The 27,374-nt window shown below is 41.6% G+C and overlaps 1 protein-coding gene across 14 annotated transcripts in view; it reads left to right on the top strand.

Annotated features, from left to right (window-relative positions):
* rbfox3a (RNA binding fox-1 homolog 3a) overlaps window positions 1–27,374 on the top strand; it is a 644,989-nt gene that overhangs the window by 495,369 nt on the left and 122,246 nt on the right. For all 14 annotated transcript variants that reach the window (XR_011354963.1, XR_011354964.1, XM_069930251.1 and 11 more), the window contains one exon: window positions 18,594–18,734. Coding sequence is in view for 12 of the 14 variants with exons in the window: in XM_069930251.1 (XP_069786352.1) it covers window positions 18,594–18,734 (141 nt within the window). In the remaining 2 variants the exon portion in view is untranslated. The remainder of the gene's footprint in view (window positions 1–18,593; window positions 18,735–27,374) is intronic.

Here is a 27,374-nt window from a genome sequence, read left to right as displayed (position 1 = left end):
GCATCCCGAAGGCTAGCATAATAGACGATAGAACCCAGCAAAATATTTTTTTTAATTTATACATTTTTTTCCTGCAAATTGAAATAATCTTTGAAATGAACTTGTGCCCTCAAACTTGCCATCCAAAAAATAAAAGAGATTAGTATGTTTCAAAGATTTTGGAAGCCATGTCACAGCAGATGGATAACGAGCAGATAGCTTTCGACGTGAGTCGGTAAATTTCAAATGTATTGACAACTAAAATGTCAGGTTAAGCTGATGCATGTTTTATGATCATGAGAACCATCCATTACATTTCCCAGTCGAACCACAGGAAATGAAACTTTCTGTTTAAAGCAGTCGTCCATTAAAGACATAACCAGCTAAAATAGAAGAGCTGTTGGTTTTGTTATGAATTAGAACGCATTTGAGGAGGTGCAATGGATCAAAGAATCCACAAAGCAAGCAGAACTATAGGAAAGGAGACAGAAGGAAAGATGAGGTTGGGGGTGGGGGGGGGGGGTGGGGGGCGGGGTATAGCTAACAGAAACCTGAGAAGTCAGTGTTAATACCATTCAGTTGGAAGGTGCCAGACAGAATATGTGTTGTTCCTCCAATTTGCAGTGATCTCATTCTGGCAGTACACAAGACCACGGACAGCCATGCCGGCAAGGAAATGGGGCGGAAAATAAAAATGGGTGGTCACTGGGAGATTCCTGCTATTGCAGTGGACAGAGCCGAGGTGCTCAATGAAGCAATCTCCCAGTCTATGTACAGACTCTCTGATATAGAGGAGGCCATGACGGGAGCACTGGATGCAATAGGATGACCCCTGCAATTCACAAGTGAAGTGTTGCTTACTTGAAATGACTGTTTGAGATCCCGAATGGTGGTGAGGGGGGAACGTGGGTGTAAGTGGAGCATCTCATCTCTTGTGGTCACAGGGGTAAGTGCCAAGGGGGTGATTAGTAGGAAGGGAGGAGTGGACGAGGGAGCCAAGGAAGGAGTGGTCCCTGTGGAAGGCAGAGAAGGGAAGATTCATCCAGAGGTGGGATCACTTGTAGATGGCAGAAATGACAGAGGATGATATGTTGGATGCGGAGGCCGATGGGGTGGTAGATGAGGATAAGGGAAATATTGTCCTTGTTGCTCGTGAGGGTAATGTAAGATATGCAGGTGAGGGCCAAGTTGATGGTGGTAGAAGGAAAGCCACGTTGTTTGAAGAAGGAGAACATCTCAGATGATCTGTCATGAAGACCTCATCCTAGTAGCAGATATGAAGGAGACAGAGGAATTGAGAGAACAGAATGGAATCCTTACAGAGGACAGGGTGTGAAGATATCTACTGAGAGTTTGTCTCCTGAGTTGTAGACAGAGAGATCGAGAAAGTAGCAAGTGTTGCTCAAGGTGGACCAAGTGAATTTGAGGTCAGGGTGGAAGTTGGCAGCAAAGTGGATAAAGTCAACAAGCTCATTGTAGGTGCATGAGGCAGCGCCAAAGTAGTCATCAATATAGTGGAGGAAGAGTTGAGGAACCTTGCCTGTGTAGGCTTGTAGTATGGATTGCTCCATGTAGCCAAAAAAAAGCAAGCATAACTGGGATCCATGCAGGTACCCATGGCTTCCCCCTTTGACTTGGAGAAAGTAGGATGAGTCAAAGGTTATTGAGGGTGAGGACAAGTTCTGCAAGCCAGTGGAGAGTGGTGGTGATGGGGAACTAATTGGGCCTATTGTCAAGAAACAAATGAAAGGCTTTGAGGCCTTCGGTATGGGGAATGGAGGGGTATAATGATGGAAATGAGGTACTTGTGTTCAGGGAACTGGAAGATGTTCAAATAATGGAGGACATGTGAAATATGGTGGATATAGGTGGGGAGGGATTGACTGGGGTTTGTGGGGGAGCAAAATGAACTTGTGGTAAGCGGATACCAGTTCGGTGGGGCAGGAGCACGTGGAAACAGTAGGTCTACCAGGACAATTAGGTTTGTGGATCTTGGGTAGGAGGAGGAACCAGGCAGTAAGGCCAGAAATTATGAGCTCAGAGATAGGCAGTGGTTTGTTGAGTTTTGGTGGGGTCCTGTTGGAGGGGTAAGTAAGAGGTGGTGTCTGAGATCAGATAAACTCTGTCCAACCCGAATCAGGTCACAGCTTGAGTACCACATATAGTTCTGGGTCAGTATTATAGGACTGAAATGATTTTACTGGAGAGGATGCTGAGAAGTTGTGTGTGGAGTGGGAAACTGAGGAAAGGTTGAAGAAGCCAAGATTGTCTACTTTGATGTGGAGAGGGCACTTAACTGAAATGTGAAAAATATAAAAGGGGCCTAGGTGTTCTCTTTCAGCAAAAGTCTAAGGGCACAGATTTAAAACAACTGGTAGTTGGAAATGATCCAAAAAAAATTCATATTGAGGGTGAAAGGGGTTTGGAATTCACCACCTAAAAGGGTAGTCGAAGCAGAAAACCTATACACATAAACTGTAGCTGGATACGCACTTGAAGAGCAATCGCTGGTGGGGTGTGGAGCAAATGCTGGAAAGTGGGATAAGGTCACATTCTTTTTCAACTAATCTGGATTTGACGGCCCAAAAAACCTCCTTCATTTTTCATTGATTCTATTCATGTAAAATTTGAAGAATCTCAAGAATAAAAGCCCCAAAATTTTCTGTCCAAACATCAGCAGTGCTCACCATGTTTATGTCTTAAAGTTACAGCTTGCCAGGCAACATCAAAATACAAGTTAAATTGGCACTATGCAGTTAGCTATGTGAACGTTTCACCTCAATACAGGTCGTCATTTTTTTGGGCAGCATGAAGTTCCTGTAGTTACACTGTAGATATGAAGTTAAATGAGTCAAGTACCCAACTAAGGACATGACAATTATGAAATGAACCTTCCTGACATTGTAAGTTAACCATTACAAATGTGGAGTCACATATTTTCAACATTAGGTTTGTTGAAGATGCTAAATGCTTTGTTTAAACTTTACCTCACTGTCCATTTTCTTTTTCCTTAATCCAGTGCTCATCTCCCTCACTATATTTGTTTGACTTAACATTGAACAGCATTTTCTCCTCAAGTTTTCCACGGTTATAGTAACAATTAGTTATGGAAACTAGTTATAACATGGGTCAGATGTGAAGCAGATTTTAAGGAGTAATTCTCAGAAGTTGCCCTCTGTGAGGGATATGGAGATTTGAATGATAATCTCCATCAGAGAACTATCACCTCCACTTCAAAGAATTTAAATGCCTTCCAAAGAAGGAAACTTTTTATTTACATATTTAGTTGTTTGTTCATGACAGAGCTGGGATTTTAATAATTCCCATAGTTCCTTATTCTGTTACCCTATTTCACATTAACCTTAGTTCCATCCCAACAGTAATGAACAACGTCCGACCTCTCCTTCACTTGCCAGAGCATTTTTTGGCCCACGGTTCCACCATCCCCAGCCTCTATTTTGGGTCAATCTGTGAACAATCAATTTATTTCAACAGCAGAAAAAAAACACCAAGACTGGAAATCTGAAACGAAAACACTCGTCAGATCAGGCATCATCTGTGGAAGGAGCTACATGGTTACCGTTTCAGATCAATGATCTGTGGAAGGAGCTACAAGGTTACCGTTTCAGATCAATGATCTGTGGAAGGAGCTACAAGGTCACTGTTTCAGATCAATGATCTGTGGAAGGAGCTACAAGGTCACCGTTTCAGATCAATGACCTGTGGAAGGAGCTACAAGGTCACCGTTTCAGATCAATGATCTGTGGAAGGAGCTACAAGGTCACCGTTTCAGATCAGTGATCTCTGTTGTGATAATTACCTTTAGCAAATCACCTGACAAAATTTTCTCATGTTAGGTGTTTCACTTATCACTTCCCAGTTCCATCAACCTGCCAGAGAGACTACTCCAAAGAGAAGTTTCAGATTCAGAATTATTGTCAGAGTACATACATGACATCACATACAACCCTGAGATTCTTTTTACTCCAGGCCAGGCAGAATGACCACTTATTGGTAGTGCGACAACTGACTCAATATTGCACATGTAAACAAATAAAGAAATGTAAACAAACTGACTGTGCAATACAGAGGAAAAAAATTAATAAAGTGCCAAAGTGAGAGTCCTTAAGTAAGTCCCTGATTGAGTTTTTTGTTGAGGAGTCTAATGGGGGAGGGGTAGCAGCTGTTCCTGAGCCTGGTGGTGCGAGTCTTGTGGCACCGATACCTCTTTCCTGATGGCAGCAGCGAGAACGGAGTGTGTGCTGGGTGGTGTGGATCTTTGATGATTGCTGATGCCCTCTGATGGCAGAGTTCCCTGTAGATGTTCTCGATGATGGGGATCCAACCTTTTGCTGATGAATGATTACAAGATATTCCCAGTGGAGGAGGTTTGCTTATGCTTGAACATTTCTCTAATCTTGCTCTCAGCAATGGTGTTTCCCCTTTGACTCAGATTTTATAGCCTGAGCTCAGGGATTCGCCAGCTGCTTTCAGTAGCAACGTTAACCCTTTCAAACTGCTTTGGCTGGCACAAAAAGGAAATAAATATCGTGACTGAAATTCAATTAACTTTCAGTGAAATGAAGCTGGTGAAATAGTTGGCTAGAATCCCTTGCATCTAAATGAATTACAGATTGGTAAGTAACAATTCAGTCAATTTGCCACAACCATAAAATGTCTGTCATCCATTATGGTCCTGGATGTCTACTTTGAAGAGGCTTTGAACAAAAACTGTTGCTTGCATCATTCTCTTCTCTCTTTGGCTTGGCTTCGCGGACGAAGATTTATGGAGGGGGTAAATGTCCACGTCAGCTGCAGGCTCGTTGGTGGCTGACAAGTCCGATGCGGGACAGGCAGACACGGTTGCAGCCGTTGCAGGGGAAAATTGGTGGGTTGGGGTTGGGTGTTGGGTTTTTCCTCCTTTGCCTTTTGTCAGTGAGGTGGGCTCTGCGGTCTTCTTCAAAGGAGGTTGCTGCCCGCCAAACTGTGAGGCGCCAAGATGCACGGTTTGAGGCGAGATCAGCCCACTGGCGGTGGTCAATGTGGCAGGCACCAAGAGATTTCTTTAGGCAGTCCTTGTACCTTTTCTTTGGTGCACCTCTGTCACGGTGGCCAGTGGAGAGCTCGCCATATAACACGATCTTGGGAAGGCGATGGTCCTCCATTCTGGAGACGTGGCCCACCCAGCGCAGCTGGATCTTCAGCAGCGTTGACTCGATGCTGTCGACCTCTGCCATCTCGAGTACCTCGACGTTAGGGATGAAAGCGCTCCAATGAATGTTGAGGATGGAGCGGAGACAACACTGGTCGAAGCGTTCTAGGAGCCGTAGGTGATGCCAGTAGAGGACCCATGATTCGGAGCCGAACAGGAGTGTGGGTATGACAACGGCTCTGTATACGCTAATCTTTGTGAGGTTTTTCAGTTGGTTGTTTTTCCAGACTCTTTTGTGTAGTCTTCCAAAGGCGCTATTTTCCTTGGTGAGTCTGTTGTCTATCTCATTGTCGATCCTTGCATCTGATGAAATGGTGCAGCTGAGATAGGTAAACTGGTCGACCGTTTTGAGTTTTGTGTGCCCGATGGAGATGTGGGGGGGCTGGTAGTATTGGTGGGGAGCTGGCTGATGGAGGACCTCAGTTTTCTTCAGGCTGACTTCCAGGCCAAACATTTTGGCAGTTTCCGCAAAACAGGACGTCAAGCGCTGAAGAGCTGGCTCTGAATGGGCAACTAAAGCGGCATCGTCTGCAAAGAGTTGTTCACGGACAAGTTGCTCTTGTGTCTTGGTGTGAGCTTGCAGGCGCCTCAGATTGAAGAGACTGCCATCCGTGCGGTACCGGATGTAAACAGCGTCTTCATTGTTGAGGTCTTTCATGGCTTGGTTCAGCATCATGCTGAAGAAGATTGAAAAGAGGGTTGGTGCGAGAACACAGCCTTGCTTCACGCCATTGTTAATGGAGAAGGGTTCAGAGAGCTCATTGCTGTATCTGACCCGACCTTGCATCATTACAGCTGAAGAAACCATACATTGTTTATTTTTGTTGAAAAAATACTAAATAAAGTTTAAAAAAAACCATACATTAGGCACAATGAAACATATTCCTTCGCTCAAGGAAGACTAATCAAAGCAGCCTTTTAACAGGGTAACACAATTTTTTAATTGCAGTACTTACAAGGTGAAGTTAAAATAAACATTAGTTCTTTAAAACACATGATTTTATTTAGTGCAATTTTTCAATAAAATGTTACATTGAGTCCCTAAATGCTTAAGGCTGCATTAACCTTGCAAAATCCCACCCAAAACAAACCTGAGGTGACGCAGACCTGACATTATGATCTGCCTAAACATCTGTAGCAGCTGGTCAACTCAGTCATTTAAAATAATATGCAGATAGGTGTGCAACCGGTAGTTTGCATAATTGCTTTTCTCTACTGTTGTACTGGTTCCCTTTGGGCTGTTACAAGTATTAATCCCAGTTCAAGACAGTGAAGGGAACAGAGAAATGGGTTGAAAGGCACTTACAACTGAGGCTTTCAAACCACCTTTGCTATCTAATTGGCAGTTCTGCCTGCAGAATCATTAAAATCCCAGCTCTGTCATGAACAAACAACTAAATATGTAAATAAAAAGTTTCCTTCTTTGGAAGGCATTTAAATTCTTTGAAGTGGAGGTGATAGTTCTCTGATGGAGATTATCATTCAAATCTCCATATCCCTCGCAGAGGGCAACTTCTGAGAATTACTCCTTAAAATCTGCTTCACATCTGACCCATGTCAGAGACATAAAAGGATTGCTCACTTTACACCTATGACTCTGTGGCTTGGTACAACAACATCATCATCTACAAATTCATTTACGATCCCGTGGTAATGGGCTATATAAAAAGGGGCAAGGAGTCAGCATATAGGAGGGAGATTGCAAACTTGGCTTGATGGTGCACCAATAACAACCTCAAATTCACTGTCACCAAAACCAAGAAGCTGATTGTTGACTTCAGGAAGGGAAAACCAGAGGTGGATGATCCAGGGATCATTGGGAGATCAGAGGTGGAAAGGGTGTAGAAATTTAATTTCTTGGGAGTCACTATCTCAGAGGTCCTTTCCTGGGCCCAACACATGAATCTCATCTTAGAGGAAGTACGTCAGAACCTCGACTTCCTTCGGAGTTTGCAGATTTTTGGTATGACATCAGAAACCCTGGCAAATGTCAACAAGAGTGAGGTAGAAAGTGTGCTGGCTGGCTGCAACACGGTCTGGTATGGGGATACCAATACCCCAGGTGTAAAGTCCTGAAAAAGGTAGTTAACACACCCCAGGACATCAAAACTCTCCCCACCATCAAGAAGATCTGCAGGGAACGCTGCCATCAGGGAGCAGCAGCAATCATCAAGGATCCATCCCACCCAGCACACGGTCTGTTCTCACTGCTTCCATCGGGAAAGAGGTCTAGGTGCCACAAGACTCACACCGTCAGGTTCAGGATCAGCTGCTCTCCCTCCACCATCAGACACCTCAACAACATACTCAATCAGAGACTCATTTAAGGACTTTTGACTTCATTTTTTTTTTCTCTCTGTATTGCAGTTTGTTTATTTACATGTGTACATTGAGTCAGTTGTTGCGCTACCTATAAGTGGTCATTCTGCCTCGTCCACAGACAAAAGAATCTCAGGGCTGTATGTGATGTAATTTATGTCAATAAATCTGAAATCTGAAGCGGTTACCCTGCTGACTGCTGCACCATCCAACTGAACTGCGAACTCTCTGCCTCATTTCCTGCCAGGTCCTGTCCTCTAAATCAATGAAAAGAAATTACAGGCTGGATAACACATGTTGTTTGCCTGGCCATGGTATATTCATAATATACACAATACAAATATTTAGTAATGATGTTGTAGGATATATTTCAGTCAGTGTCTCAGAATATTGTCTATTTGACTCCTAGTCTACCTGTTGGACATGGAAGCAAGAATAGCCAGGTGATTTATTGTCCAGGATGACCTTCTTTGGATGAAATGTTCATCAAGATCATCTTATCATCCTATTGTTCAAGTACAACCCAACGAAACAGCGTTCTCTGGTCCTCAGTGCACCACATTGCAAACCCACATACAGACAACAGTACATAGACACACTACTTATATACAATTTTTAAAAATATTATTATTAACTCAATAGTTGAGTCACGGGGGATTTGTTTGAGCAGAACATAAAAAATCCTGATAGTTTGAAGCAATTGCACTGAAGGAGACCATCCAGCACTTTGTGTCCCGCAGAATCTCCCAAAATCAATTGCTTGTGGGATCTGGTAGTACAAAATATAGCTCCAAGAGTTATATACTCCAAAGAACCTTACAACATTTGTATATGTTCTTTATATGCTCTTTGAGAGATCCAGTAAACACACAAGAGCCAGAAGGTTCTCTGAGATTTTATGATTCTAATTACTTATGTTAATAGCAATATGGTAGTGTTCTGGTAAAGTCACTGTGTTGGTATTCAGATGTAGCATAGAATCGTAGAATGGTTATACCACAGGAAGAAAACTTTAACCAATCATGCCCATGCCAGCTGTCTACCAGATTAGTGATGGTGGTCATGAAACAGCCAGATCGTCACAAAAACTCATCAGGTTCACTAATGTTCTCCAGGGTAGGGATGTTCTTTACAGGGAAGAAAATCATCCATTTGCAATGTTATACAAGGCTCCAGGCCCAACAATGTGGTTGGCTCTTAATTGCCTCTGAATGACCTTGCAATCCTCAAGTTCAACAGGGCAATGAGAACTAGGTGATAAATACTGATCCTGCCAGCAGCATCTTCATTCTCTGTCAATTGAGGCGGACGGTGATGTTTCCTTGCCTCACTTGCTACAGGCATTAATCTTACTTTAGCATCTGCAAGCTTACTAACCACTCACAATTATTCTGAACTGCTTGAATGTAAAGCCTGCTCTCCAATTCAGGTTTATAAATGTCTTGGCCAGACCTCCAACAGCTGCTACTTCCTGGAAAAAGAGTTAAAATTTTTGGCTCTGTCAAAATGTAAATATATTAATCGCTATGTACTAGAATACTGTATGGTGAAAAATGCAAGAGGAAATCCCCCTGCATCCAGTATTTAACCAGATAGTCTAGATCTTTTTGTGGTAAATGACATAACTTCTATGAAATATAAAATGTGAACTAAAATCTAACATAGACCTTGTCTTGGAGTTTTGCACTGGAATCCTCTGTGTGTCTATCTTGCACTTCATGAGGGACTTTGGGCATTCCTCACAAGCATTCAGTGATCTAAAAGACACATCCTGTTTGCACTTCCAGGATCTGCAATTGTGTTGGTGACCTCTGCATTCCACCGCACACTGCAATGCCCGAGACTGCATGATTTCTCTCAGTGGTTCAATAGCCCACTTCTTTTGTGAACTGGCTCTCCTTTACTGTCCCCATCATATCACCACTACTACATCTCCACTAACCCCCACCAGATCTCACCAGATCCCATTGAAGCCATTGCCCTCCATCCCTCCCAACCACTCTGCTGAATTAACACATTCCTCCACACTCAAGTCACCCAACCAGACCCCCATGGAGTGATTGCCTTGCCTTATAGCCCTATTCGCTTCTCATTCAAACAGATTTCTCCTGCACCACTCTTCATTCACCTAACCTGACTGGCCCTCATCACCAACCAGAGATACTAATACCATCACCACCCCCAGACATCAACCTTTGCCTTGACACCCCTTCTCAGTCTTGAAGCGACTCCCAAACTGGATGGCTGGTCAAAATATTCCGGGCCTTATCTGTCTCAAATTCATGAGGCGGTGTGGAATAGATATATTGTTCCTCACGTGCTGTTGAATATCCTGTTGGTGAATGCACATGTAAGATGTGTTGGGGCATCACCTGTTTGACATGCTGCTGCAGGTGTTGTAGAAGTTCCGAGCTGCAGTGTTTTAATGATCTCATCTATCAGCAGGGATATATTTCTTGTGATTGGTGAAAGTTTGTCATTATATTGCTGATTGGAAGTGGTCATATTCAAGGTAGGCACACGTAGCCCCAGATAGCTGGATCCTCATTGTGTCACGAGGTTAAGATCTAAGCAGGAGCACAAAATGTTCTGCCAAACGGGAAACACGTGGATAATCTTTCTCATAGTGCCGTGTCTGCCTGTCCCGCATCGGACTTGTCAGCCACCAACGAGCCTGCAGCTGACGTGGACTTTTTACCCCCTCCATAAATCTTCGTCCGCGAAGCCAAGCCAAAGAGAGAGTGCTTGTATATGTGCCACCTACAGTGGCACCTTCAAACATAATAAAAACCTCAAATTAGTTCATGACAATTATAAATGAATCTACTGCTGCATAGTCCTAAATCCTTAACTTGAATTTTTACTTGAGTAACTAACCTCGACTGGGTCTTGTATTTAGCCTCTTGTGGCTTCCTGTACAAAGGCAGACAGATTTCTCCTCAGTACAGTCAGGAGGACAATGCCATTGTTCATTATTTGGATGAAAAGATCGCCAGCAGACTTTGAGTTAAACCCAGGCTTCATGCTCTAATTATGGCAAACCCCCTGGTATCCAGGATTCAAGCAACCAGCAAAGAAATTGAGGAAAATAAAGTTTTAAATATAAAATACATAAGAATAAAATAATAGGTAAAACATGCATAATTGTAAAATTAAATGTTCTCTGAAGTAACACACAAGCCTTTGGTAAAGATGGTAGAAAATATTCAGCCAGTGGAGGCCTCGGTCGGGCTTTGCTCGAAGCAGCTGTTTGAATCCAATTGTGTGAAACAGCAATGGTGTCGCTCAGGATGAAGAGCTGGTTGATGCCACTCACCGTTGGGGTGACTCTCTTAAAGTGTTTCCTTGTGTATGTATGTATAGCACACCCAAAGTGAAACCACTCATCGTATTCTGACAAATTATGTGGACCTAACCTAGACATTAGCCCCAGGAAAACATCCTTGAATTGGAGATTTAAAGAGAGAGGTTTCTGGTGGCCTTGAGTTAGAGTTTGTGATTTAAAAAATCTGATTGAGTAACTCAGCAAGTCCAGCAGGCCTCAGTGGTTCATCAAGGATTCAGCCTGTAAATATTCACCATTATTTTCCTCCCACTGATGCTGCCCGACCCTCCAGGTTTCTCCAGCAGATTGTTTTTCACCCCAGCATCTTCCATCTCTCGACTGTGCTCTTAAACTTTCCAAGTTTCTAAGGAGAGAATCAATACCTTGATATGCATCGACAAACTTTCCCATGTGTGGTACAGATAGGTTTAAAAGGTAACCAATCATTGGTGGGCTGGAACAGCCATGGATCCTTCATTGTAATTAACTGCTGTATATGAAGTTCTAAGTAGAAGGCTAGAAAGTGAAAGCTGACTAAGAGCATGAAGGAGAAAGGAATACAGAGATACGTTGGAGGATAAAATGAAATGATGTGGAAAGAAGCATATTTTGGGACTAGAAATGGACATGGGTTTAATAAGACTTTAGGTGCTGTAAATTCCATATAAATGGGTACTCTGTGTGTGTGTGTGTGTGTGTGTGTGTGTGTGTGTGTGTGTGTGTGTGTGTGTGTGTGTGTGTGTGTGTGTGTGTGTGTGTGTGTGGCCAAACTGTATTTGAGCCATAACCACAGACTGCTGATGCGTCTTAGAAGCTCCAATATGCACACAATTTCTTGTACTACCTGTATTACAGGCTCATTTTAGCCACAGAAGGAATCCTTCCCTCATTCGCAGTCATACATTCTGGTCATGTTTTAAAGAATCTAGTGCACTGTTGTGGTATCTGACAGTCCTTCCCTCTGGACTATGTTTGAGTGATTATCATAATTTCCCTGGGTCTCCAATGGTACACCCATTACGCAGACCTTATGTGCTGCTTCATTTGTTTTGCCAAAGATAATTCCCGAATTGTTTAATTAAACTGATAATCGACAGATAATGTGGGCTCCAGTGTTTGTTGAAACTGCCAGATGTTCTGCCATGTGTCCCCTAGAACGCCACTGGGCTGGAAAGAACAGAGGCTCCACAGATCAGTGGAGAAATGGATCAAGAACACTCGTCATTGAACAGATAGACAATTGTCCCTTTTAGCTAAATTTGGTCATTCACGGTCAATAGGTTGTTTTTTTTCACTAGGTTAAATATTTATGATGTATCCATTCTTTAGCGACCATATTCCTTGCTTTTATTTGTAATCCGAGAGTGGAAAATCAGGCATTACTGATTACGCTTACAAAATCAACTGAAAGAATCAGTAAACACCAGCAGGTCTCCCCAAGCATTATTCATGAGTTGGGCAAGATCTGGAATACCCTTGCTGGAGCTTAATGTAGCAGCCAAGAACACAGTTTACCCATCAGTTTGTGACAGTAATCTACAGGAGCAGTACCGTGGAGAGGCACTGCGTACTACAATGCTGGAAATGTTCATCCTGTTGATAAAATTAACCTGTCATTTCATTAGATTTTGCCTTTGCTCTTTTCCCCCATGAGCATTTATGAGAATAAATGAACAGGAAGTTGCATCAGGGAGTGCAAGATAGGAGATTTCTATTTCTATTATATGATATATATATATATTTATAATTATATTTTATATATATTGGGTTTTATATTTGTTCACACTTCCTGCTGATGTGACTCCCTGATGGGAGGGTGTGAGTGTTGAATTTGCCCTTTTTATTTTCAGTAATTTGCAATGTAAAGAATATATTTTTCCCAGCTTCCCACTGTGGGTTTGTTGAGATCAATTAAGATACATTTGACTCATTTACTTTGTTTTTCTTCCCAAACTACTTTCTTGGTCATGCAAATAATTAGAAAATGAGGTTTGTTCAATGTGTTCTTATTGCATGAGGGAAAGGTGAGCACACAGAAAGAATGATATCATTGGGAAATCTTCACCACCAGAACTCCCTTATCACAATGTATTCACAGAGCCACAATGCTACCAAGCTCCCACCGCACCGCTACACTCTCTCCCAAAGCACTGAAATAGCAAAGAACTGAGTTAAAGCTGGTTGCTGCCATTTACGATCAGTCCTACTGGTACCAGGGCCCTGCTTTTCTGTCAATATATAGATGATTGGAACTTGACGATACAGGACATGATTCCCAAAATTGGAATTATGTAAACTTGGTGGTGGTGTAAATTCTGCAGAGGATAGACTTCAAGGAGTGAGAGAGAGATAGCCTGATGGAATGGTTGGGTAGTTGGATAGGAGTCAGCTGAAATGTAAGATATATTTTGTTAGGAATGAGAAGAGGCAATATAAACTGGAGGGCACAATTCTAACATGGGGACATGATCTGAGAGAGTTAAGCATGGTAATTCATTAAAAGTGGCTGAATGAAAAAGCAGCTGATCTTTGGTTATTTAATTAAAGGCCTGAAGAGCAAAAGGAAGGAAGCTCTGATGAATCTTTGTGAAACACTGGAGGATTGTGAGCAATTCTGTGCAACACCCTTTGGAAAAGTTGAAAAGAATATAGAAGTGGTTTATAACGTGATTCCAAGGATAAGAGACTTCCATGAGGTTACATGGGAAAAGCTGGGGTTATTTGCCTCGTAACAGAGGAGGCTTCAAGGAATCCTGAAAGATTTAGATGGGGAAGATGGAGGGATCAAGAACCAGGAGGCATTAAATGGAGGTAATTGGCAAAAGAACCAAAAGTGGTATATTGGAAATGTTAAGTTAGCCCAAACCATAATTGCCTGAGGATGGAAGTGGGTGCTGAGTCAATTGTAGCATTAGAAAGGGATTTGGCTATGTATCTGAAATTTCCAGGGCTGTAGGGAGAGCGTAGAGGAGTAGGACAAAGCTAGATTGTTCTTGTTTTGAGCCAGTTCTGAGCTAGTTGGCTAAAAGGCAATTCCTGAGCACATTTGGCCAGACTTTGATTTGTCTTTGACCTTTTTGGCTCCAACTACAAAGTCAACTTTGTATACAATTTAATGTCAGTTTTACTCTTTGCTTTTGGCTATGTTACCATGTTGTTTCGAATGATCTTTTCCTGTCAGAGGATCAATCCATTCATTCTGATAATGATGTCACCTTTATTCAAACAAACTTCTTTGCTTTGAAGTATTTTCCACTAAAGAGAAAAAAGAGCTAAATGGGCAGAGATTAATGATATTGCCAGAATGGTAATTAGAAATGGTAAAATCAGCCTGCACTGTAGAAGTTTTGCAAGTTGTGAATTGAGAGAGCTTGTTCCACAATGCCCAATTGCAGCATCTGTTGTAAGTTTTCCTGCTGTGCTAGGTTAGATGGTTAGTTGATTTTCATTCAATGCTTGATGAAGTAGTTCTCCATAACATGTTGACACACTCTTCTACTTGAATTAACTGCGTAAAAAATGTAGTTGCCACAAGCTAACAATGTAGACTCTTGAAATGTAAACAACTACATATTTTAACCCTTTTACCCTTTCGTAATACATACTCCTGACTGGGTCCATGGATAAACTGCAGTTCAAACACCAGTATTAACCAGCTGATGGTTGGGTATAAAACCTGTCCTGGAAAACAGAGTAAATGCGCTTGCGGGTAGTCCCAGAAAGTAGTGATGTGGAGTCTAAGAGGTTAAACCTTCCCTCTCTTGTCCAGTAAATGCAAGTTTTCCTTAACAGCAGTTGGTGAATTGAAATTTCATAAACACCCCTTTCATACACAACCCCTTGCTGCTGCTTGACCCACCCCTCACATTAACCTGGTAATCATCCCAATGTTCCAAAAAGAGCGTGCATTATTTACCCTTTCATTCATGCTTTATGTTCAATGAGATCACCTTGCACTTAAAATGATTTTCCTCAACATTATTAGACTTGATCTTGTTATCTCAGTTTAAACCCATTTTAATTTCAATGCACCAATTTTTAACTATAAACTTTGAAGACGATCTCAATCTTGATTCACTCAACCATCAGAGTGGTTGTGAGATTCAAGATTTGAATGCAATGCTTATGTACAGAGTGGATTACTAAAGCTATTCAGGTGTTTGAAGTGAGCATCGTGAGCCAAATAATGCTTTCCTTTTGTTAGTCGTACAACTCATTTCTGTCTTCCTTACTTCCATGACAAAAACTTAGTATGCTCTCTATATTTCAAAACAGTTTGATATTAGTTGTGAATGCTGACATAGTGAGGCCAGATCCCAAGTGACCCATGACATTGTCAAGGTATTTTGTCATCCACAAAATTAAAAGGCTGAAAAAAACTCCTGTCTCTCTCGCTCTCTCTCTTTGTAGTCAGATGATCAAATGATACCTTTTGTATGATTACTTTGGGATTGTGGTTAGGGTTAACTTAACATCCGAAGATTCATTGGTCTGGAATTTGCAGCCAGCCGCAAGTGATCAGATTTATAATGCTCTTGAATACAGGAGGTTGGTGCCAGGTAACAGTCCCACTTCCTGAATTGCTGAATTTGTTGGATTTCAGATGAGATAGTCATCTGCCATAGAGGTGAGCATCTACTCAATAAATAAAGGTGGAACATTTAGGCCAGAAGCAAGGGTGTCATGGTAAACATTTATCCCATAACCGAAACATAATCAAATTGTATTGTTTTTAATTGCAGTCTTTTGGCGCTTAAATGCAACCATAAGATGCACTTTGATTTACTAGGAAATGAAAACTTCTTTTCTTTGTTATTTCACTGTCTTTAGTAAGTATTTCTGAACCTAGCATTTGCTGAATTATGTTAAGACTAATGGCATTGTGAAGAAAGCACGTCAGTGCTTCTACTTCCTCAGGAGTTTGTGGAGGTTTGGTACGACATCGGAAACCCTGGCAAATTTCTACAAATGTATGGTGGAAAGTATGCTGACTGCCTGCATCACAGCACCAGTACCCCTGAGCATAAAGCCTTGCAAAAGGTGGTGGACACAGCTCAGGACATCACAGGTAAAACACTCCGCACCACCGAGGGAATGCCTCCGTCGGAGAGCAAGTCACACACTCTATTCTCACTATTACTCTCAGGAAAGAGTTTTAGGGGCCACAAGATTCGCACCACTAGGTTCAAGAACAGCTGCTGTCCCTCCACCATAAAACTCCTCAACGACAAACTCAATCAGGGAATCATCAGGTAGTTCAAGATCAAGCCAAGTTTACTGTCATCTGATTGTACAAGAACAGTCCGACAAAGCAGCATTCTCTGGTCCCCAGTGCAAAACACACAGATACAAAACCAGACCTAACACACATCATACATATGCAGGACAAGTATTTTGTCTACAAAAATAAATAAATAAATGTTGCTTTGAACAAATGAGAGTCTAGGATGGTTAGTGCAAGCAGTTCCTTTGACTGTTCAGCATTCTCACTGCCCGTGGGAAGAAGCTGTTCCTCAGCCTGCTGGTGCTAGCACTGATACTCCTCTATCTCTTCCCTGATGGGAACAGCTTAAAGATGCTGTCTGCAAGGTGAAGAGGTCCTCAATGATTTTGCGCATGCTCTTCAGACAACGATCTCAGTAGATCACGTCAGGGGAGGGAGGAAGGGAGACTTCAGTGATCCTCTCTGCCACTCTTGCGTTCCTGTGGATTGACCTCCGATCCAGTTCTCTGCAGCAACGTCATTTAAGGACTTACTTTTCGACTTTATTGATTTATTTTCTCTCTGTATTGCACCATCAGTTTGGTTATAGCTCCTTATTTGTTTACATGTGCACATTGAGTACAGTTTTTCTGGACTACTAATAAGTGGTAATTCTGCCGCGCCCACAGGAAAAAAATGTCACTGTTGTATGTGATGTCATATCTGTACTCTGACAATAAATCTGAACTTTGAACTTTGATGCTGCCATGCATTCTGCACCTACAGACCTCATGCTCGAATATTGGAAGGGTAATTCCTCTTTTGTCAGTGGACACTAAATGTGTGTGATGGTATTGGCCATCAGCTGTATTCTCCTCTGTGCATTCAGTTTCACTGAGCTCGCTGGCAGGTGGAATATTTGGGTTTTTATCTCTCATCTGTCATGGAGAGTGTTGTGAAGCAGAGACATTGAGAATTGTAGGTGCAAGTGTCCCTCACCACTCTGTCTACCTGTATTGCCACTTTCAAGCAAATACTCTGCAATTAAGCTGGGTTTTCCAGAAGATTTTTCAGTTTGGTTATGCCAGTTAAAAGTAATAATTTCCATTATATGAATTATTTGTAAGGATTTTAGCATTATAATGTAAAACCCCTGGTATCTGGCACCTATGGGGACTGATAGATACTGGATAAGTGAATTTTCTAGTTGTTTGAGATTGAATGTTGATTGATTGGTGAATTAATGACCAGGCACAGCGATTTCAAATTTCTGTATTTTTTACCTTTTCTGTGATTATTTTGCTGGTTGTTTGAATTCCAGGTAACAGCAGTTTTACTGTAATTGCAAAGATTAACTTTAATCAAGTGGCTTATGCTACTGTTTTGCTTTTCTAGTTAATTTGATTTCTTTTCTCCCAAGATGGAACTGATTCATGATTTGGGAAGGGAATGAGAACAGCAGAACAAATCCTGATCAGATAGTGTAGTTAGTTATGACTCTTCATGGTCCTTGAATAAAGTGGCATTCTTGTTTGTTTTATCACATCGTTCCAGGGGATACAACTATTGCACAAGTTATCGGAATCAAGTGGAAACTTTTCGCCATTGACATCCTGAAATGCACTGTATTCTGAACTTTCCGAGATGCTGCACAATTCCAAGAGAAGGAAATGCATTAAAGATGACATTCAGGTCAAATGAAGGAGCTGGCTGTGATGCCCTGTTTTCATTTGGCACACTAAAGATGTCATACTCAGAAAACTTGAGGGTCTAAAAACAGACAAGACCCCTGGCCCTGATAGAAAACTTGCCAGAGTACTGAAATAAATGGCAGAAGTTATAGCCAAGGCTTTGGTGATAATTTACCAAAATTCTCTGGACAGGTTCCAGTGGATTAGAAGACGGCGAATATTGCACCACTATTCAACAAAGGATGTGTGATAATTTCATCAAGAAATCCCTTTATGCTGAGTAATTTAACATGTCAGATCTTGGAATATAACCTACCCGAGGGGCCAGACTTACCCAGAGACTCTCTCTCCTCGCAGGGCCGTACTCAGTCTCAGCAGTCCAAATGTTCCACAAAGACCAGAAAGTGTCTCACTGACAGTCGCCAACAAGGGACTGGGAGGTGGAGTGATGCCACCAGCCCAGCCAACTTGCGGCCTCAGAGGAGGGTAAATGACTGCATATTGGATGCTCTCAACTTGTATATTGCATATTAGATTTGTTCCTCATGTACCCTTCTCTGACAAATGAATTTAGTTTGCAGGTAATCTATCTGACCTCACGTTACCCTTATTTGGGTGACACTGAACACAATAAATTCTATCAGTAAGTAGATTGTATTCTAAAAGAAGCAAGAATGAAAAGGACTATAAGTTAAAATACAAAGATGGCTCATTCAATTTGACAATCTATTTGGATTCAGAATGTTTATTCACAAAGTGAGAATGTCTGACCTGACCTAAGCTCACTTCCGTTTTTGCCATGGTTGGCATGGTTTGTATGTCACTTGCCTATTTAAGTGTTTTTGCCCTTTTCCATTCTCTCAGCAGACAGATGAAGCCGCACAGACAGATTCGTCACAGCAGCTCCAGTCATCAGAGACCACAGAGAAACTGCAGCCCAAAAGGTTACATGTCTCTAACATTCCCTTTCGATTCAGAGATCCTGACCTGCGACAAATGTTTGGGGTAGGTGCAGAACTTTTAATCATTGAGCCTGGTAATTCTGAGCTTAGATATGTATATTAACTCTTATCCAATATTCTCATCAAGGGTATTGGCAGGAGGCAGCACAATCTTTATTGACTGAATGGTTTACAGACTAGTTGATTGACTGTAATTTTCCAGGAGAAAGATATGGCAGCAATTTATTGCAGTAATCTCACTTCACTTCAAAAGGGACTTTAATTAAGGATTTTGCATTTAACTCCAATCTTTCCAAACAAGTGATGTGAAGAAATTACATTATTTAGTTTGACAATTCAACTCTCAATTTACTGAATAAAAGTGAAAAATATATTATTTTAATTCAATGTGGAACAGAACACACGCTTTCTCGTAAGGCTGTCACTTTCAGCTACAAGGTTAAGAGACTTTGTCCTGACTCATTTATACCCAGACCCTATCTCTCAAGCAGCGCATTGCTCAGTCACAGCTGATGGCTTGCTCGATTGCGGGAATTGTTGATTGAAGCAAGGAACAGATGCTTTCAGTCCAGCAATGGCAGCGCTGGGTCTGATTTCACAATCCTTTACACATAAATTTGAAAGGTCATGATATATTTTTTTTTAATCACTGAAGGAATAGCCATCTATTTTAAAAAATATGTGAACTCAACCTACATTCAAACAATAATGCTCCAAACACAAAATTAAATGATTTTTACAGAGAGCTAAATGTACATTGCACCATTGCAGTACACCACAAAAAGAAGAGAAGGGTAGATTTTCTCATTAATGGGGCAATTTATGAAATGTGTGAGATGCTCGACTACAGCTCTTGCTGCCCACGGATTTGGAGGCTCGGAGTCGATAGGTAATGTAAACCTTGCCATTGTTTCTCTTGGTCTTGTATACCTAGCAATGCTGCTGTCCAGAGATAACTTCTGGCACCAGTCACCTATGTTGTGGTGGAGGGTTTTTTGTTCAACTGCAATTGCTGTAGTTCCATTGAAGGGAAAACAAGACTTTAGAAGGGATGTTGGGGAAGTGAACAGCACTAAGAATGGACTGGTTGGCCCTGCGATTATATCACAGACCATGAGTGGACCTCTGCAAAACATCCTGGTGGTATCTGACGAGAGATGTCTTTGCTCAGATGGATTGGTTGATAACTTGCAAAAAATAAGGAACATTGAAAATGACAATTAAAGACACTGTTAGTCCCTTCAGCTTCCTTTAAGTAATTCTCTCTCTCCTCCACTAACCCACCCCAACACTACATCCCTCCACAATTGCAAACCCCACCAAGCTTGTGACCCTCAGTATCCATTTACCATTTTGCTGGCCTCCAACCACCAAGCCCACGAATGAAAGCCCTACATGACTATCACGTGTAACTCCTGACCAGTGGTTTGCACCCCTCCACCATAAGCAATAACTGCCTTCTTCTTTGGTTCCCACTTGCCAACCCTCGGCACAGTTCTTCCCCTTTGGAATGTCAGTAAAAACCAGAGGTCCTGGAGAAAATCCACGCAGCAGGGGCTCATGGGTAGGAAGGGCCTACTTCCATGCTGCATGTCTAAATTTAAAATTAATTTAAATTCAATGTACAACTACTTCAGGCAGCACCTGATTCGAGCCTGGGTTACTGACAATGTAATAGCATTGTGTTGACCACTACACTAACCATACTGCCCCTTAAGCTTTACCTTTAGTGAGGCTCCAGTCCACAAGCAGTTGATCAAAAAGCCCAAAGCAACAGCCCTGTAGAACTGTGTCTACCATTCACAACCATCTTTACTGTGCTGAACCATGCCCACCTAGCCTCCTGCCATGTCTCCTTTTTTATACCAATAGAAACATTCTGGATAAAATAAGTGCATTTCCCGGTTGCTTGAGATTGCATGTTGCGTGATTGGCGAAGTAACCACTAGGAGCACCAATTATAAATGTTCATATTTTTTACCTTTTTTTGTCATTTTGTTTTGCTGGTTGCTTGAATTCCTGATAACATAGATTTTGTACATTTAGCATCAATATACATATAATCCACAAACGGGCCATTTCACTCATTAGGACTAAATTTAGACATACAGTACGCAACCCCGTGCCCCCAAAATACACCAATTAACCTACAACCCCATACATTTTGAAAGGCAAGAGGAAAGCAGAACACCCGGAGGAAACTCACGTGGACATGAGGAAAACGCACCAACTCCTTGCAGATAGCCCCAGATTCGAACCCATGGTCACTGGTGATGTAATAGCATTGCCCTAACCACTACACTAGTTCAAATTTATTATCATCGAGTACAACCAGCGTGGAAAAACATGCAAACATACATGCAGGGATAATACACAAACAATACACATGCAGTTTGTGAGTGTGTATGTATATAGAGTTTAATAAATAGTAGAGTCTCGAAGGGTTTGTATGAGCAATTCATTTCAGTCATTCAGCATTTTCACTGCCTGTGGGAAGAAGCTGTTCTTCAACTTGGTGGTCTGGCTCTGATATGCCTGTATCTCTTTCCTGATAGGCATAGCTGAGTGATGCTGTGTGCAGGGTGGTAGGCATCCTCAACAACTTTGCGAGCCCTCTTCAAGCAACAATCCCAAGGGATCGTCAAGGGGAGGGGTGGGGGGGGGGGGGGGAGGGAGATCCCAGTGATCCTCTCTAATGGTCCTGTGGATTGACCTCCTATCCAATGCTCGATAGTAACTGCACCAAACTGTGATGTAGCTGGCCAGGACACTCTTGACAGAATGCCAGTAGAAAATTGACAGGATGGTGGCCAGTAGCCTTGCCCACCTCACACAGGATGTGCAGTCATTGTTGCTCCTTCCTGACAAGAGAGGAGATGTTGTGTGAACAGGATAGCTCACCATAAGTGGACTCCAAGGAACTTGGTGCTCTCCACTCTCTTCACTACCGAGCTTTTAATATATAATGGAGAGTGGTCATCCCTAGTCCTCCTGAATTCCACAATCATCTTGTTTGCCTTGACCACGTTGAGACTCAGGTTGTTATTCTCGCACCATTTCACGAGATTTTCCATCTCTTCTCTGTAGTGTGACATCATTGTTGCAGATGAGGCCGACTACTGTCATGTCATCTGCAAACTTGATGACTCTGATGGAGTGGATTTGGCCTCGCATTTGTGGGTCAATAGTGTGAACAGGAGTAGGCTGAGCACACTGCCCTGAGGTGCGTCGGTGCTCACCGTGATGGTGCTCGCAATTCTGCTGCCAATTTAGGCATACTGGGGTCTTTCCATTCGGAAGTCTAGAATCCAGTTACAGAGAGGGGTGCTGAATCCCAGTGAGGACAGCGTCTCCACGATCCTCTGGGCTATGATTGCATTAAACGTCATGCTGAAGGAGATGAACAGCAGCCTGGTGTTTGAGGCATCGTTCTCCAGCTGGGTCAGGGCAGAATGGAGGGACAAGGCTATATCATCAGTGAAATGGTAGGTGAATTGAAATGGTTCCAGCGTCGCTGGGAGGTGCGCTTTGATGTATTGTGTCACATACAAGTGTCTTCTGCATCTAGAATTTCTAGCTCCATTGATATTGGCTTCTCTTCACTTCCTATTTTGTTATTTTATCATTTAATCAAGTTGTGCCTACTCTTCGATTTTATTCATGTGCTTCAGTTGCATGGTGAAAATTTCCACTGATCTTGGTTACCTTCTCCTTGGAAAGAGGTCACACTTCAGACTTATTATGAGATTTTCAGGGTGAAGGGCTGAGACCGTGACAGTTCCTACCTCCCTGGCTCAGGTGCATGAGTATCCAACTCTGGTCAATGAGAAGAGATTAAATGTGCTGAATGTAAGTGTCCAGCACGCAATAACATTGTGGTGAAAGAATTGCCTCAAATTACAGTGAGGTAATGCTTTGAAGGATGCAACATTTTGATTTTTTTGCATTAACTGCTTTCAGTGGTTTGCCTCTCCCAGAGGTCAGATGGCTGCCAACTGCACTAAATTATTTATAAACTTAAAGCCAAGCTTAGTGTTTGTCCTTTCCCAGCAGAATCTAATAACAACACGTTATATTGAATCTGGAGATTATAAGCTATCCTTTCCTCTGGGTATTAATTTGAATAAAAAAGTGAATGATAATAAACAAGACTGGTTGACGGACTTATTGCCCATTATTGTCACGACTGAATCTTGCTCAAAGTCCATATTGAGTGTCAGTACATTAATGAAACGCAAAAGAAAATGTGACTGTTAAAGAATCTGAAACCTTGTCAAAGGTGTATCCTGAGGAAATCCTTAAGAATTGTGCAGGAGCATGATGAAGCAGCGTCAACCCCAGACTAATTCACGTTGGACATAAATCGTACAAGCAACTCACAATTTCTGGATGCATCAGCAAGCCACTCTCAGGAGCGGTAGATGTTTAAGCCATGTTAAATGGTAGCTTATTGACATTCCGGCAGGAACTGAAGGAAAGAATAATAATGCAGGGTAATGATGAACTGATCTCAAATTTAATTATCCAGGGGGTGAGTGTAAAGCACTAACCTGGACACTATAGAGAACATGCATAAGGATATGACTGAAATAGCCATCTGGACAAACTTAACCATCCATAATTCAGCCAAGACTTATGTCAGTTAAAAAAGCCACCATCAATTCACGAATGAAGCAGATAACTGGTGGCATATTTCAACATGCTCCATGCATGGAGATTATATTTCAAATCTAAATAGCACTCTAAATGAGGAATATAAAAGCTAACTCTGGAACTATCGATTTAATTTTTAGAAACTGCAACAGGGTAAGGTGGGTCATCTAACCAACTGCAATTTTTACAATTCAAAGAGTTCCTCACTCAATAAAGTAGAATTGGTTTCCCTGTAAGACTTTGAAGTTAAAATTCTTGACACTTTTAAGAAATAGTTGGAGGTTGCTCTAGCATTGGGGAAATTCCACACCTGAGCACAAGAAGTAATATCAGCAAATAATCTTCCTCATCCATAATTATTTTGTGATATGCCCTTCGGGGGCTGTAATAATTAAGGAATAAATTATTCAGCATTTGTGCCAATTCATGTGCACGGGCATGTTAATGTACGATTAATATGGTATGTCACATTTTGTTGGCATTGTGATCTACACACCTCTTCAATTGCCTCCTGACCAACAGGTTATAAAGCCTGTTTATCATTTCAATAAACAAGTTTGTTCTCATGTGCTATTAAAATTGTATCTTTCGAAAGGTCCAACTTCTCCCTAAAATGACCTGTTCCTCAATTGTTTTCACCTTTAACCATGAGAGCAGGTCATTGTTAAGTTAGGGGAAATGGACAGATTTGAAATTCACACAGTCTTCATGAAGAATTTGTATAACCGAATGTTAACCTGCCTTTTTTTAGGCCAGACTCTAATTCGGATAATTATGATATGGTTTCAGATTCCAATAAACTAAAATGATTTTTACGGCAAGATTGAATACAAATCAATCGAGAATCTGAAAAAATGTCATTTTGCATTAAGATATGTGCTCCACCATGTTGATACACGTGATATGAATAGATATATCGAGGCAGAACTTCGATGGCAGTTCTGTGCTGAATTTATGAAATTTCTTGTCCTCAGTTACATTGAGTTTACCATCCTGGTCAGTCTTGGTTGACGATTCCCAACTGTGCTCTGAGGTTGGTTTCCTTTAGGAGTTAGTAGTCATGTGCAAGTATGGTCTAATTCCGCAGGAGTTACAAAACCTCACAAAGATAAGCGTATACAGAGCCGTTGTCATACCCACACTCCTGTTCGGCTCCGAATCATGGGTCCTCTACCGGCATCACCTACGGCTCCTAGAACGCTTCCACCAGCGTTGTCTCCGCTCCATCCTCAACATTCATTGGAGCGCTTTCATCCCTAACGTCAAAGTACTCGAGATGGCAGAGGTCGACAGCATCGAGTCCACGCTGCTGAAGATCCAGCTGCGCTGGGTGGGTCACGTCTCCAGAATGGAGGACCATCGCCTTCCCAAGATCGTGTTATATGGCGAGCTCTCCACTGGCCACCGTGACAGAGGTGCACCAAAGAAAAGGTACAAGGACTGCCTAAAGAAATCTCTTGGTGCCTGCCCCATTGACCACCGCCAGTGGGCTGATATCGCCTCAAACCGTGCATCTTGGCGCCTCACAGTTTGGCGGGCAGCAACCTCCTTTGAAGAAGACCGCAGAGCCCACCTCACTGACAAAAGGCAAAGGAGGAAAAACCCAACCCCAACCAACCAATTTTCCCCTGCAACCGCTGCAACCGTGTCTGCCTGTCCCGCATCGGACTTGTCAGCCACAAACGAGCCTGCAGCTGACGTGGACATTTACCCCCTCCATAAATCTTCGTCCACGAAACTAAGGCAAAGAAAAAAACATTGGGGGAATCTGTCAATTGAACTAACATGAGTACAATCAGTCTATTCAGTTAAACAGCTGCAAAGTAGCTCAGTGTGTATTTGGTGATTTACAAAATTTTTAATCAATTATATTTATTTGTATATTTATCTTTTAAAATAAAGTGTTTAGCCACTCAGCACTTTTATGACATATTTTGAATATTCCTTCATATAAGGAACTTTTCGAGGCATTCAAAGTTCTTGACAGGTTGATCATTGGTTAAGCCCATTAACCTGTCAATGAATTTTATGGGCAGTCTCATTCTGGCTGAATCATGTGCCAGCATTTTGGACAGAATGGCATTTGGACGTGATACGTACAAGAGGAAAGTCAATACTTACCATATTAACCATTGGTGATCTGGATAATCTGTCATTCATTATTAGTAGATTGTATCTAACACCCACTTTGATACACCACTAATATTGAAGCCTTGCCAGGTTTTCTTCCCTGTGAATATATTTTCTGTGGAGTGCCATCAAGCATGTCATCATTACATTTACCTTCTTGAAGTGCATACAGTTGTATAACTACAAAAATTGAACCCTTGCATATTTCACAGACAATTAGCAATTTAGATTCTTGAGGTGTACAAAGGCAACATTATTAATGGTGCTTTTATTACTGTGTTGTAATTTGCATTATTGAGTGGTTGGTTTCTGTAAACCTGTTATCAAATTCTTATTCCATTAAAATAACCACAAAAAAAATCATGGTTAATGTGTAGATTAGGCGATGTCGATCAAAAATAGTTATAAAAATTATTCCTTATCAAAATAGAAGATGAGTGTTGATTGGTAAAATCTTTCAGTTACAAAGAACATATTTTTCAATATAAAACCTACTCAGTAGTTCAACCAAAGAGTCTGCTGTGATGCAAGGATTGGCCAAGAACTTGCATTCTTCAGGTCAGCTGGCAGAACTGTGGCTTATCCGGTACTGATTGAACAAGTTTCTGGTCAACACTTCTGCTAAGAGTAAAATAAACACAGTCGCACCAGCAAGATCACTTCTGTGTGAATGCTCTCCATTAAAGAGTTAAAGTTTTAAACTATCCATACAGATCGCCATCACCTGCAGAAACTTAAAACTCAAAGCTACATATTAAAGGGCATAGTTACTCAATTGACATAGTGGTTAGCGCAATGCCTTTACAGAGCCAGCGATTGGGACTGGAGCAGGGTTCGAATCCCATGCTGTCTAGAAAGAATTTATACCTTCTCCCCTTGTCTGCGTGGGTTTTCTCCGGGGGCTCCAGTTTACTCCCACCATTCAAAATGTACCGGGGGTGTAAATTAATGGGGTATAAATTGGGCGGCACAGACTCATGGGCCGAAATGGCCTGTTACCGTGCTGTAAGTCTAACTTCAAAATTGAATTTATAAAACTCAGCAATAAGATCATTAACATGGCAGAATTGTCTCTCCATGAAAATAGTTGCTGTTGATATTTAAACTTGCATGTCCCTTGCTCGCTAAAAGGAAACCTGGTGTGAACTGACACGTTAAATTCATTGCTAAAATGTTATGATGAATGGTGTCACACCATCATTACTGCTTCAATCAGAATATGACTGAGCATTAGGTCAAGTGTTGGGCAGGAGTAACACCTTAAAATGTAATGGCTAAAAAATGTAATAAAAAGACAACAACCTTGCAGGGACCTCTTTCCCACTAACATAATTGTAGCAAGTTTTTGCAATACTCTGTAAAAGATAAATCTTTATCACACTTTTGAGGCTATATGTTATCTGCTGCTAAGAATAGTTTGTATCCCCACTGTCACATGGAGAGCCCCATTCTGAAGTTATAATGGTCGATGCTTATCCATGAGAAATGAGTGAATTTGCATAGATTATTCTTAGAGAAATAACCATCGTTTTTTTTTGGGTTAATGGATATTCATTACCATTGGTAAATGGCAAAGATAAAATTCAAATATATGCAAATTCTTGTACTTTCAATTACAAAGTATATGTACTTCACTTGACTGTCATTAGTCTTTTTCTACTCCCAGCAACCACTAGGATTATATTTGCAGAAACTGTCCTTTTAATGGCATAACCAGCCCTAGTATCCCAAAAAAACTGTAACCTTTCTGAGAAGATTATTAAAATTTGGGCACCCTTTATCTAAGCTTTTTTTTCAATTTGAATACAAATCAAAAGTTCATCAGATGATGTATGTAGATTGCTGGTAATTCAATAGCAAGAATGGATGTATTTCTCATGCATTTTCCTTTGTAGTGTTT

Source organism: Narcine bancroftii, chromosome 3 (genome assembly GCF_036971445.1).
Source record: "Narcine bancroftii isolate sNarBan1 chromosome 3, sNarBan1.hap1, whole genome shotgun sequence".
Classification (NCBI taxonomy): Eukaryota; Metazoa; Chordata; class Chondrichthyes; order Torpediniformes; family Narcinidae; genus Narcine; species Narcine bancroftii.
The sequence above is the reverse complement of the archived record's forward strand: the minus strand, read 5'-3'. Positions and strand labels throughout refer to the sequence as shown.